A 14,590-nucleotide genomic window follows, 5' to 3' on the forward strand; every position below is an offset into this window, starting at 1 on the left:
GAAGGTATCGTAAATCATTTTCTTTGTAGAGAAACTGTGTGCCTGGCGGAATTTTTCAAGATACAAAAAATTTCAAAATAAAGTCAATTTTCGGTAAAGAAAAAATTAAAGCCATTTGTAGAGAGGGTAACAAAATACAAACTTTTAATTATGAACTACGGGAAATTTTTAACATTGCCACGCATTAAAAAAGATCCCTCTCACGCCGAAACACGCCAATTTGTGTAGTAACTCTTAGTTCCAAAATTAGTAAACAACGATATTAATTTAAGAACTTGGCGTCCTGAAGCGACAAAACGAAGCCACATTGGATATAGGTAAGTTTGCCAAGAACGCCTTATTTTTGGCCAAGCGTTGTACAGTCATTTCAGGAACACCCTGTATAAACGTAAAAAGCTTTTTCCTTTATTGAAGCTGATAATAGGTATGAATCGTTCACCATCGTGTCCAGAAACTGTCCTCGTCGTGAACTGTAACTGCATCATCCCTATTTAAACACAGAAAGAAGCGCTTTCTTTGATTCAAACTGATAAGGGATAAAAATCGCTTATCGGAATTTTAAAGAACTCTTCGAGGGCTGCGCTTCAACTGTAAACGCATTAGAGCCAAAAAAACAGCAAGTTTGTTTACTTTTATTAAAAAATGTATTTGTTAAAACATTAGAAAGTTCAATAAAAAAAGAGCACTCACAAACAATGATAGACCTTAACATTATGTTTTTACACTCAAGTTCAATCAAGTAGTTTTTCCTTTTGGTGCAGATAAATAGTTCGATTGCCATACTGACGCATAATTCTACATATAAAATTTATAAAATATATTAGAAGCATGCATAAATAAAACAAATTTAATACGTAGATACGGTGTGTGCATCTCAAGTGATGAGTTATCTACCTTTATGCACTTGCCGCAATTAAAATTTGAAATTTACCATGGAAATCTCCATTAACTAACAGAGCGAAATAACTGTTTAACCATTTTTTATTAACGTATATAAAAACATGGAATACAGGCACAGCCATAAAAAAACTTTGTCCGTATTGTAGTGATACTTCCCTAAGTCATCTAATGTCACCTAATTGAACTACAAAAAAATTTGCTTCTTAGCATTCTCTGACTCACTTCGCTTACTTACTTCTTACTTTGCACTTATCCAACCCCTAAATTCCTGTCGGCGGCCGCGTTGACTATGTTAGTCAAACTGTCCGAGGAGATGTTCTGACCCTGTGTGTTCAGATCAATCTCCGTCAAAGACAGATTGCTAAAGTCCGGCCCCAAATTCGGAATATTCATTTCATTCAAATGATTTTGCAGATCACCTGAATTAATCTGGTGGTTATCGAGATCGAGGAGGGTGGGCGGCGTTTCTATGTGGTTGGGGACGATCCACTGGACGGCTCCCGCTGCGTCCTGCAGGTTGGGAGGAGGTATATTCCAAATCGGGTCCGGTTTGATTGCTGAAAGTTGATTTTGTCGAAGTTCATGGCGAATTTGGACATGCGAAAAGTGCACACCGGGTGCCAGAAAATGGCCGAATTCGTCCACTGTTTCTGCGTTATTTTCGCTTTTTGTAACGTATCAGACTCAGTTGGTTTCCTGCGGCCAAGTTGCTGCACCGAATGGCTACTTCTCGGATGCTCGAATTCGCCCTTAAATTCGAAAGAGTGATGTGGTGACGAGCCTAGTGATCGCGAATTTTGTTGGAAACAAATAGAATAAATTCAGTGACTCTATTCCCAACGAACTTTTCTAGAGGAGAAATTGCGCCATTGCAAACATGCCAGTTTGATGGCGTTAATTTCCCGTACTTTTTTTTTATAAATTGATGATTTTTCAGGGCAATTTTCCATGATTCAACACTTACGATGCATGGCATTGAAGTTTCCCAGGTTGATGGGCTGACTTCTATAGTGGTTATTAAGCGTTTCTGGAGACGGAGTAGACGCTAGCAAGTACTGGGGTGAGACTGAGGGGGTAGGGACGTAGTTCTGATTGGCCTGGTAGACTATTCCCCCGTAGGGAGAGGTTCCTCCGTAGGGGGATGTAGATTCTGTAATAGTAAATTTTTTGTATCTCCTGAGGGTTCTCTTGGGACTCCTACCTCTAGGCTCGGTTTTAATGGGTTCCAACGTGTCCATCACCATGACGTCTCTCATCACCATCTCTAAAAATTCATTAATTTAAGGAACGTTTCCAAAGGTGGAGAGCTGCATAAACAACATGACTAACTACATATTTTGACTGAGCTAAGTGTGGCACACGCTTTTCAAACCCTCCATGCATTAGTAAAGAAAATGTGTAGTTATGTCACGTATACAGAACGCACTCTAAAAAAATCTAAATAAAATCTACCTAAATTAATTAGACACTAAACAATGGCACAAAACTAAAGTTTTTTGCATGGTGAACCATGAGATTTCTCATGTGAAAAGGCGGTTTTCCTCACAAACAGAGCGATCTGGGACGAAGAGTGAAAGTGCTGCAGTTACACGTGAAATCTCGCTAATTTGGTCCAATAATAATTAATGTGAAAAACTGGTGTTGAAAATTGAAAATACCATTTAATTATTTTTTCTATGGGAAACAAACGTCATGGTCATCGCACAGGTATTCATGGCCAAAAGCAAAAACAATGTAAAGCAGTTGAAATAAGGAAATCAATTTAGCTTGCCGAAAAACCTCTACAAATGAAAACAGTAATTAAAAATCAAAGCAAAAAATAGCATGCAAAAACCTTAGTTCCATACCTTTTTCCCTAGAGGCCTGCTACGGAGATTTGTCCAAGAGTGAAAACAACTTGGTATCAAACGAGGATATATTTAAAAAAAACACTCAAAGCAATACAGGAGGTGTTTTGGACATTATAAAACATTCTTTGAATTAAAAAAGGGGAGAAAACTCGTAATTTCTCGCTATAAGTGATGCAATGATGGTAGACCTAACAACAGTAAACAAGCCAGTTCTCTACAACAACATTTTTCTATATGTAGTTTACATGCTCCTTAAATTCATTACAGGCATTTATTGCCCGTTGAAAATTGCTAAATAATAATTATCTTTAATAAAAGTGTTAAGTGATCTTAACAATCAAAATACGTATTTATAACGAAGACTAACAATATTTTAAAGTTAAATAAATAATAGAAATAATCAATAAAAATGGATCACCTACAGAAAATTGTTACCTTCAGGAACCTAATAACAACAATCTCAATTAAGTGGTTTTTTAGAGAATGTTTAACCGGTGCACTTGAATACAATAATTAAATATTGGTCACATCAATTTACAATACCCAGTAATGGATCTCCCTTGAAGAGATATTTCCATGCCATGACATAACATCTCATTTTATTTTAAAAAAAAATAGGAAAGAAAAACTCGTGTGTCCACATAATATTCCAATAAACCCATCACCAATAGAGATGAAAAGAAAAATGGACACTTACTGTCTTGAGGAGTCAATACACCCAGTATTTTTTGACATGACTGGTCGAACTTAGCTCTCTTTCGCTTATTACTGTCCGTATGAACCAAAACTGAAAGTTCGTTAAAAAAAATTAGAAAAAGTCGCATTTCTAGACAGAATCGTGAGTATTTTGGGAATGACCATTGTCGAGGCCCATTCTGGAAAGTTGCATTATCCAGACGGTTACCTAAGGCCGCAATTATGTCTGAAAGGGTTGGAAAGTAAAATTCCTGTTTTTACTATTGAAATTCTCATTTGCCACCACTGTGCCAAGATAGTCAATTCATTGTCAGCGCCATCTACCTCGCATTTATACCCCCTTGCCTACCACCCCCAACAGAAGCCAACAGATCTTGCTCAAGAACTAAAGTAAGCTGTAGACGCAGTCGGCACATATTCTGTATCATCTGTCTTCACTTCAGAGCGTGTGCTAGATTAAGATGATCATCATATGCTGCGCAGCAGATTAAAATCATACCTCAACAGGAATAATGATGGCAAAAGGGAGTTCAAATTTGATAATAGGACGTTTTGGGAAATCATAAGAAAGTTTACGTCATGAGAAATCTGCGAAAAACCCCATTTATGAATCGCGAAATTGGGGAGAATGAGGGATTGTCGGTGGTTCAATTTCTGTCAGAAACACCGTAAAAAAATGCAAGAAGAAAATGGTTCGGGTGCAACTCCTCCCACGAGGGCGTCTCTAGGAATCCCAAAAATGAACGCGGTACCTAGAGGGCAAAATTCAATACTAAGAAAGTGAGTGATGTTATATTTGCGCCTGTTTGGACTGGTTCGCGCAACAACTCCCTCATTGGCAAATCAATTTTAAAGGCGTAGAGGGACCATATCGGGTGACATTACGTTCTGCCCGCGAGACGCGCCGCTACTTCTGCGCCTGTCAACAATTTGCCCCCCTCTACTGGGGCATAGTAGCAACTAAACTCGTCGAACTCGCTTTGAGTGGCGTGTGGCGCCATCGCGGTGTAAAGCGCGTAGTTTTCCGCTTCTGTTAAATCCATCTGCAAATCCACGTCCACGTCCATAGGGGGCAAAGCTGGAGGGACGATGGTGATGGGCGCAATAGTCATCGTGGGTTTCTGATAAAGAGGGAAACTAACCTCCGACTCAGTTATCGGAGGGGGACTGTCGTCTTTTAACCGGATTCGTATGCTGTTGCTGGAGTGAGTGGAAATGTTCCCTGAGCTCTTAGAGAGGGCACTGTCTACTTGCAAGGACCTAGTGCTGTTGTAAGATGGCGTGACGCTCGCTTCGCGTGAGAGCGCCTTGGCGCTGCATTTGGAGCTCCTGCGCCCAAAAAGTTTGGAAAAGAAGCCGCGCTTTTTGGGATTCGGCAGGGTGGCGGACGCGATTGGCACTGGAGGTAGACGCTTGCCCAGGGGCACCAACTCCCCCTGAGACTTGGGGCGTTGGAGGTTGAACGATTGGGTGCGGCTCACTGAAGTGGAGCGCATGCTACCTGAACGGGTAAGCAGGATGTCAGCCTGCTTACCCGTGAGCTGGATACTCGTGGTGGAACCCCCGATGTAGGTTTCGAGCTTTTTCGTGCGCTTCGGTGGCAACGGTGGCAAGCTGGGGTCGTTGTCTCTCTTAGGAGGGACGGGCGCTGGTTTCATAACTGCGGCCTTAGGGTCAATTTTCGGGGACAGGGGGTTGACTATAACGTCTTCGTAGCGATCGGGGGTGTCGGGAGCGACTGGGTTCTTAAAAGCTAGCTGCAGGCTCGTGTACGTCCGCGCGTCATCGAAAGACTCCTCGTGCGGGGGCCCCACTAGAGGCTTCTCGATCATTTTTGCTACGATCTGCGCGTGAGTGTCCGAGTAAATCTCGTCCAGCTCGGCCACTTGATTGATTATTTCATTGAACGACTTCTCCTCCACGCCACTACTGACAAGGACAACGTCGTCGTCCAGCTTGGTTTTTTTAACTTCCGCGTATCCAGACGTAATATCGTTATTGTTAGCCTCTACTAGAGATTTTGGCAACTTTCCAGCACTGTTCAACTGGCGTTTAGCGACGAGCTTCACGTCATTGGCCAAGATACTATCGAACAAACTGTAGTTCGGCTTCTTCGTGAGACCACCCTTAAAGGACCAAAAAGGCGTCCTACCTGAGTCCAATGGGAGATACTCGAAAGGGAGCGGTTCGCTAGTCATGCGATCGGATGGTCTGTAGAGCTGGATGAAAACCCTGACAGGTTCCGAAACGTCCAGCGTGCGGTAGGGCGGGGTTTTGAAGGTGATGGCGGTCTGTTTGTGCACCTGGGAGGGCTGGAAGTCGGCCTTGGCACACCACACTCGGGAACCCTGCGCGTCCTCCTCGTAGAAGTGCACTTCGATGTCTTCTTTTGCCACCTGGATTTTTTTTTTTTTTGGTTACCAACGAGCTGGCCCTATTTAGGTACCCACCTTTTCGCACAAAAGAATCATCTGCCTTCCGCCATCCACGTGGCTGACGCATGAACACAACTGGACAATGGCTAGGTCAGCCATGGCTTTCTTGTCGTATATCACATCCCCGACTACAGGCCTCAGCGGTATGGTGAACTTGCCGTCTTTCGGATTTTCCAGGTAGGTCTGGAAACACAGTCGGACGGCGTTTAAATCTATGGAGGTCGGTTGATTTCTATGAGCGTAACCATCTGCAAAACAACTGGTCAGGCTGCTGATTGGTTTTTGTGTGGGGCGCTCACTTCTAAATGGGTCTACTTTAATTTGTTCTCTTAGCCGAAGGGAGGACTCGATGTCTCTCTTCTTGACGCACTGGATGCCTAAATTTTGAAACTGAACCCTCATGGTCTCGGGGGATATGATTACAGTGCATACGCCGTTTTTGCACTCCTTGCCCACTAAGTTGTGTGGATGGACCCTGGAAAGGAATTACGGGCCTTTGTTCAAGCCGCATCTTTTGTTATTTAACGGACAGAAAAAGCGAACAAACAAAAAATTTACGAAAAAATCAATTATAAAAAAAACGACTTAACAATGAACGTTTCAATTTAAGGCGCATTATGTACGGCAAGGTAATTAAGAAGAATGTTTAACAGGTGAATTTATATTATTTGCTTTATAGATTTTTAACGATTTTAACCTTCAGAGGCGCAGATGACAATACGCATATAATTATGTTTACTGAAATCTCGAAGCGTTTAGGAAACTGGTATTCAAATAATTACTTTTTATACGATTAATTGAGTTGACAAATGTCCGTTAAATAATTAGAATGGCGATTTTATGCTGACCGTCTTGTGATCAAAATTGCGTCGGGTAAAAACAAATTTTTATCGACTTTAAGGACTTAGGACTGCTGCGAGCTGAAGCCTGCGGTGCGAGCGAATAAATCGGCCCCAAAGCCGCCATCACCCTGTACAAGGTATAGGGCAATATGGTATATAGTGTGTCAGAATTTCCAGGGGTGTATCTGTGGATGACTTTAACAAAATAAGTTCTTATGAACTTGGGCCCGTTTTCGCCTCCTCTCTGAAATACTGGGTGATCAGAAAACTTTTTTCAAAGTTTTTCCTAATAAGTCCGGTCCGGCATTGAATATTTTTATGAAAATTGAGGAACGTAAAATAGGCGTAGAGGCACATCTTAAGGAGAAATTAATATTTTTAATTTCACCAGTGGTGTCCCCACTGACATGCCCCTAAACATTTTAAACGAGAAATATGATACGTTACTGTTTTATAAAATAAAAACTACTTTCTGAATGCTCCATATTTCTGTGACAAAAGGTGTTTCAGATACTTTTCATAACGTAAACCGTTTGATGAAAAAAAACGCAACCACCTGCAACTGAGAAATCGCACCCTGTATAGTCCGAGTATCTGCTAGGGTCACATACTTTTAGAATAATTAGCAAACTCTATTAGTTACGAAGAAAAGATGAACAACTGAGCATTTCCTAACTGTTATCGTGTGATCAAAAATGCCTACGCCACTGGAAGTAATGTGGCGAGGCTAAAAGGTGCCCTTACGGGAGAACTTTCACGTATTTAACACGAGGGCCAAATCGAGGGTTTCTATGGCGGCCCAAATTATTTTTGCAAATGTTTCTGGTTGAACGACCAATTTGTCAATTTTACAACCTGTAAAACTTCATACGTTTTAACCCAAAATGCTGACGCCACTGGAGTTTATCGGATGAAAAAATGCACTCACAAGAGCGCCTTACACGTCCAAAACAAGGGCCGTATCGAGGGTCAGGGGCAGCACAAAAAATTCAGTAAATTTCTATTGTAAATACCGCCACCCCTGGATTTTAAATAATCCCAATAAGTCCAATTGATGGTTTCAGTGGCGGCACAAAACAATCCAGTAATTTTATTGATAATTTGTACGTTTTTCGTCGAGCAGGAAAAGTTAATTTAAATAAACTAATTTAGACCGTAATTAAAATTTAATGGAATCAGCTGATTTAAATTGCGGATGAAATCGTGATTTAAATCAATGGATGTAAATTCTTTCAACAGTGTGGTTCAACGAGTTTCAACTGACAACAATAAATTCGAGTAATTACACCAATAAAGCAATGAAAATTATAATAAATGTTATTATCGTTGTTTTTCATCATTTTACGTTGCAAGTACCATTATTAATCTGCCCTTGCCGCATAATTTATCAGAACCTAAAGAAATTTTGACCATTTTTTGACCTCGCTAGAACCGTTTTCTTCCCTCCGGGTCAAATACTCACAAATACGGCTCGTCCTTCGTAACACAAGACACCACAACCACGGCCCGTCCTTGATATCCGCAAATTTGGATTTCTGGGAACGTTTTGTTTTCCGGGGTACTGCTCGCGCCAGGAATGGAACCCGCAGATCTCCCTTCGCATTCATACCGGAACCTAAGGGCTTTCGAAGCAGGCTGCTCGGTTATCTGGAAATAAACGTGACAAATAGATTTTTTCCAATGCGAGATTTTTTGTGTTTCAGGAAACATGAGGGGAAGTTCGAGTAAAGTGGGACGTACTGTATTTACTGCACGTATGAAGAGAAGGAGCTTGGTGCGGAGCTGAATGCGAATAGGAATCACATTGCAACATACAGAGTGTTGAGGAAACACTTACTCTGACTTCGGCATCTGGATACCGCTTCTTGTGCGCCCCCGTGTGGTGTTGCTGCGGGGGCATCGTGACCTGCCCCCCTCCGTTCATCATGGAGTAGCCCCTGAACTCTGGATCAGTCTCATTAATCGCCTCAACTGCAACGATCAACGAGAAATTCTCGATATGAGTCGATTTTGCTGAGTGGGCTCGGTTAAGGCTAATTTTAGCCCGATGGTCATAGCTATGAATTTGTACCGGGAATCTCATATAAAGTACACACTTTTCCTTCCTATTGCGGTGAATAATTTAGCGTTTTAATCGATTGGAACTGTATATCGTGAGGGGAGCCCGGGGAATCTCTTACAAACATGCAAATCAAAAAAGCGTTTATTCATGCTGCCTGGGTAGCGGTTGCGGTTTACGAAAGGTCACAATAGATCTCGAAAATTGCTGTTAATTTCTTTTGTTGCAACTTAAAGAAATTTGTTCTATTTCTGTAGTGCCCGCGAGGCTCTTTCTTTCCACAGGAACATATGGGTTTGGCCAAAATCGATGTCCTCGACTTGCGAGGGACAGTAGCAGAAGCTGCGCTAAAATCGGACGTTTCTGGGCTATTTCAGGACAGGAGTGTACAGATTTCAGTTTAGCCACGAATCTCTGCGGTGACACTGAATTTATTGAACTATGAATACTCATTCGAAACACAAGCCCGTTTAATTGAAATTTATAGCGAAGTTCCTCTACGAAGCTGCGTGTGAGGATTTTTTATGTTATGGAGGTACTTACTGACATCACTTAGGTGCGTGGAGTCATAGGGACCGTCAGCTAAATATTCCTTCGGCCTGTCTGCAAAAATTTTAGATTTAGCGAAATTGACCTGTTTTTTTAAATTGGGTCATGCGCATGCATGAAATTATGATTCAAAACAAAATAACTGAAAAATAGCAGTTCTAGAAAACAAACTAAATGGCAATCAAAATTGGCCTTACGCTTATCTTTGACTTCTACTGACCCAATGAGGTGCCCGGGTTAATGCTCTTGAATCCTATTATTATGTACACAGGGTGATTCACGGTCGATGGTAGGTTGGACGTTCACCAAAAACCGGACAGATGATCTTTTCCACTTGCCCGAAAATACTTGCGACGCCGTCGGGCTTGTAAAAAACGATCATCCTGTAGGTATATCGTTTTTAGGTTCGCAATTTCCTTTTGATTGTTCCTACCTAATAATACCTGCACCTACCTCTAGCGGTTCTCGAGATACTCGTTAATGTTCTGAGTCTTTTGTTCACAATAAGCCCCCGAGCAAACCTCCGTTGCAACGCGACTTCAGCTCACAAAAAATGGAAATTTTTGAAACTGATTCGGAAAGGTTCATGGATTTGATCCATCTTGAAAAATGGACCTACCTTGGATGGGGTGGCTCCTTGCATGGGTGACTCAACATTAACGATTTTACGGTTAGGCACTAAACCTGCCTAAAGTGCCTTCTTCCAAACGAGGCGCCCTGTAAATAGCATCGCCCGTGAATTACCCTGTATAAGACTAACGCTATTACCACCACTTTTCGAATAATTCATCGGCAAATTTGTGGTCCCCCAGTTATATTGATCAGCGAAACCACCAAACCAAATTAAAATTAAACGATCTGCGGACGACTAACTACCATCTACAATGAATATAGGTGAAGCTTTGAAATAAACATCTCTTGACCACATTTACCCGCGCATGAATGCTCTCGGAAGGTTTTGTAATAATGTAGGTACAAAAGAATGAACAGGTAGAATCTCCAACTGATGGACAAGATTTCGTGGCAAATCGATAAATTCTCTGTGCCATGGAGAGTTCTGTCCATTTCCGCAATGGACAATTGCAATGATGAATGCGGTCATGCTGGAGGATCATGCTTATATTCCTCGATGCAATCAATGCATAAAATGAAGGTGATTGAAATAGGTGTTTGAAGAATAAAGCCTCAATTCGGATAAAGTCAATCTTAATACTTAAAATTTTAAACTTTTCATTGTTTGTTATCCCTTTCAGGATTTTCACATGTTTACCTTTCACGGTTGTGATAGATAAGCTGTGAGATATCAAAGTAGATTTAGGTTTAAAATTGCATAGATTAGGTGAAATGAGAAGGTACGTAGGTACTCACGTTTTCCTTGAATTGAATACCTAGAATTTCAGGTTTTTCGAAACTTTTTGCGTTATTTTTTGGTGTTTTTCTGAGTTCTTTTGGGGAAATTTTGAGTTAAAAAATTAGGTTAAAAATAAGAGATTTGTAAATTTCTTTTGGCTTTCTTTTCGTTGCTTTCATCGGCAAACTTGCATTTCGCCAATGCATCCGACTTGGTACCTAACCATCCTGCCGCGACAATGAAAGACCCGAAAAGACCCCAACTGTTGACTCAAATAAATCCGCACCAATGCGAAACGCCATTTTGCTTTTTTTGGCCTCGAAGGCGATGTCCTTTGTGGGATGCACCCACAAATTTGTACCACGCTCAAAATCATGTTAATCCACTAAATAACTGGTTCGACGTGGTTCTATATGTTTTTAAAGGAAAAATTGATACGCCACTGTTTCTTGAAAGTATAAGCATACGTTCCGACCTGCTTGTGCGAAAAAATCTAATGAAATTTTTTACTCCTCATTGAGACCATCGGGATTGTAATCTCTTTTTAAATCTTTTAATTAAAATTAGATGCAGAAAAATGCAATGTAGCATTTTTAAAGCAACACCCTGTGTCTCAGTTTTGGCGGACGCATGTTCGTCGCAATTTTCTTCATACTTAATTAAAACCTACTTTCCCTTGCATTCGTGGTGCATATTTTTGAGACACCCTATAAACACGCTTATCGATAATTGTCTACATATGAGCAGTTATCCAGCAGAAATTGTGCTTGAGGGAGCAATACCAAAAGTGAAAAAGAAATACCATTGTGCAAAAAAGGGAAATTCTTCACAGCAATAAATCTTCTAACTGACGATAACTATCGAAGTGAATATAAACCTTGAGCTGCCGATAATCCAGTAACTATCGTTTATCGATATAACGATAATACCAGAACCATATTTTGATATTCTATATATATCGATGACTATCGGTAGTTTCGTATCTGATATGGGTTTATCTGGACTAACAGGTAATCTAAAATTAATCTGCATTTTTCTACAGTAAACTTCCCTTTAATTTTCAATAAAAAGTCCATTAACGACCTGATATTAAGTTTTCCTACACTTGAACAATATGCAGACAATCCACAATTCTCCTAAAAGTGAAGATGTTCGAACTCACAGTGCTGGATATTTAGAGTTGAAAAGTGAGGATCATTCATGAAACTAAAAACATTTGTTTGTTATGTGGTGAAAAGTGAGACCCTTACAGCTACAAAATCGCAGCTTGAAGGGTTTGAAATTTTAGAACTTATAAGTGAGTGCTCATTGAAATTTTGTTTCATGAAAGTGAGATAAACGGAGATTGCTTTCATGGGATTTAATAGTAAGGAAAATGGATTGAAGATACTTAAATATGCAATTTCTAGATAATTACAATCTAACATATACATAAATGGCCCTGTAAATGAATTGCTATTGTGTGGTGGAAGAAAGAGAAAACAGCCAGTAGAATGTCATCTTTAATAATAATATTAAAATAGTAAATGCCTATAGCATATACCTAATTGCCTAAGTGAAAGGCCGCTTGTATGTGAGTTGTGACTCAAAACGTTTTCTTATTACTTATTCACTCTTTCAGTTGCTAATTAACTAAAATGAACAAGCTTTATGCCTATAATCGTATGATATGTGTCATCACTGAAATCAAACTTCTAAATTAGATATCTATTATTCAGGCAATGAAGAGTTATTGGTAACATGTGAAATCAGAAATAAATAAACACACATTATATGAAACCTATTAGCTCTGGATATTGGGATGATTTTAGAAAAATTTATGTTGGAAGCCAAAGCATTCCACAATGAAATTAGATGGAAGTAAACATGTCTTAGCACATTCACCGATATAAATAGAAGAGTTAATGTAAACTTGAAGTAATAAATGGGAGTTGGGGTACAGGTGTTAAGGGATTTGTGGAGGAATCAGAAACTTACAGATACTTTGAACTGGTCTGCTTCCTCTTTTGCTTTCTTAAAATTACTTTTTGAATTAGATAGAAAGTTCCTTAACCGACAACGCCCTATATAATAAAGTGACCTTGTATTGATAATACATTATTGACAATATGGTGACTCAAGATTATATGTCTTGGTTGAGGATAAATTAGGGACATTACAGACGACATAGTGATTCAACGGTAAGGCCCTGAATAAGGATAAATTACACACCTATGAGAAATTTCAAATATTACTATTTAGTGGGATCAATTATGTTACATATTCTTCTACTTGTCTGAACAGCATACAATTAAGTGTTCTATTTGCAACATGATATAAATAGAAGAGTTAATATAAGTTTTAAATGGAAATTGTGTTACTACGGTACTAAGTGATTTCCGGAGGAATCACAAACTCACAGGTACTTTGGGACTATTCATATGTAAAGAACTGCGTTTGACGACCTTGAGTGTCAGAATTTTGATAATTATTTAATTTATTGATAATTGAATGAATATTGAGGAGATAAGAAAAAAGCTTCTTACTTGACTTCCTTACAATTATCCTCCGTATTAGACTGTTTTCTTAGAATCCTTAACTGAAAGCGCCCAGTATAATACAGTGACTCTGTAGTGATAATACATTAGTGACAATATGGTGACTCAAAAGTAACGTGTAGGATGACGATGAACTAAAGGCATAACTGACAATATGGCGAATGAATACAATGTCTTGGGTGAAGATAAATTACGGAACTTTCAAGAGTTTTGAGGCTTATCACTTATTAAAACCGTTATGTTACGTATTTTTCTACTTATCTGAACACCTTACAAATAAAGGTTATATTTGCACCATTGAGATCTTTGTGTTAGTATAGCGAAAAATTGAGGGTAATTAGACTTTCCCCTGTTCATTCGAGTTTTCCTCAACAAGCAAATGCATGCTTCTACCAAATAACAGTAAATGAACACGGCAAACCATGTACACACCTATTTCGCTCTCGTCCATGACTATTTATAATGTATCGACGGGTTAGGCTAATGATGATTCGCGTCCTGCAGTAGAAGCCGCTATATAGGCATAGGAGTATCACATTCACATTTACTTATCAAGAATGCGAAATGACTGAGTTAGGACATATTCCTGTTATCGCATTGATTAGGAGATGCTGTTGCTTGATTGCTCACCTTACTAAACAACATGATTATATCCAATGAAAACGCAAAAAAAAATTCGAGGTCACCTGCTACAGCACCAACGAGCTAATAACAACACAACCGAACAATAATTATTATTATTATGCGCGACTTTAGCGAAGATAAAAGTTTGTCCCGCTTTTTCGTTCGAAATCGTCCGGGCCACCGACTGCTTGAGTCGCAGGACTTGGACGAGGAAAAATGAAACTGAGCAGGATTTATTTTAGGAACGAAGTTTATAAACTGCGATTGGCGATGGTTCTCGGAATCCTGCGAGCGGACTTGATAAAATCGTGAAACTGCCGCTATACAGGGTCCGGACGTACTGCCGCCACCAGCTCGTTGATACTGCTGATCCGCGATCGCAGGCAAAAGTTCGTTTTCGATTCGCGACGCATGCGATCGTTTCTGTTCAAATAAACCGCACTTCACTGGCCTTGCAGGAAACTGGAATAATTATTATTACTATAATATAGTGATTAAAAACCGATAATTTATGTTGGTATTGTGGGGGACGTGCCACACTTGAGCGCGATCGAAATGTGGCCGCAGAGTGGCCTTCCGATCGTGGGAGGCGCGTGGAGAGGAGGAAGACTTCCCTAGCCCTCTGGGGAATCAGCTGCAGTAGTCAGAGGATTTTGGGGAAACCCCACGTAGGCGATGGTGCAGAGGAGGGCGAAAATATTTTAAGCCACTTTACGAACTTACAGATTGGCGGAGACCCTGATTTGA

General features: G+C 40.1%; 2 protein-coding genes across 7 annotated transcripts; both read right to left on the reverse strand.

Moving 5' to 3' along the window:
- Window positions 1-618: 618 nt before the first annotated feature.
- LOC136416279 (embryonic polarity protein dorsal-like) lies at window positions 619-14,292 on the reverse strand. 6 transcript variants are annotated; one of them, XM_066401387.1, is made up of 12 exons: window positions 13,906-14,292; window positions 13,652-13,853; window positions 9,326-9,385; window positions 8,561-8,694; window positions 8,186-8,370; window positions 6,181-6,356; window positions 5,897-6,129; window positions 5,599-5,842; window positions 3,448-3,537; window positions 2,102-2,164; window positions 1,865-2,050; window positions 619-1,457 (listed from the first exon to the last, which is right to left on the reverse strand). In XM_066401387.1, the coding sequence occupies exons 2-12, from the start codon at window positions 13,668-13,670 to the stop codon at window positions 1,150-1,152; spliced, it is 1,698 nt and encodes a 565-aa protein (XP_066257484.1). In that variant the 5' UTR covers window positions 13,671-13,853; window positions 13,906-14,292; the 3' UTR covers window positions 619-1,149. The 6 variants fall into 6 exon arrangements, with proteins under 6 accessions (XP_066257484.1, XP_066257485.1, XP_066257487.1 ...); XM_066401388.1 differs by having other exon boundaries at window positions 13,652-13,717; window positions 13,850-14,292; XM_066401390.1 differs by having other exon boundaries at window positions 619-1,084; window positions 1,136-1,457; window positions 13,652-14,292.
- LOC136416290 (embryonic polarity protein dorsal-like) lies at window positions 3,359-5,593 on the reverse strand (the record flags this gene model as incomplete). The annotated part of the gene is made up of 1 exon (XM_066401414.1): window positions 3,359-5,593. A coding segment is annotated over one exon (1,266 nt), but the record flags the coding sequence as incomplete, so codon positions are not given.
- Window positions 14,293-14,590: the final 298 nt, after the last annotated feature.

This window comes from Euwallacea similis, chromosome 22 (genome assembly GCF_039881205.1).
Source record: "Euwallacea similis isolate ESF13 chromosome 22, ESF131.1, whole genome shotgun sequence".
Taxonomy (NCBI): domain Eukaryota; kingdom Metazoa; phylum Arthropoda; class Insecta; order Coleoptera; family Curculionidae; genus Euwallacea; species Euwallacea similis.

Excerpts from the sequence above, each read along its gene's own strand:
- LOC136416279 (XM_066401387.1), bottom strand. Across the intron at positions 5,843-5,896 it reads TGATTCTTTTGTGCGAAAAG|GTGGCAAAAGAAGACATCGA; the intron begins GTGGGTACCTAA and ends AAAAAAATCCAG. Across the intron at positions 1,458-1,864 it reads AAACTTCAATGCCATGCATC|CAATCAAACCGGACCCGATT; the intron begins GTAAGTGTTGAA and ends ATCAACTTTCAG.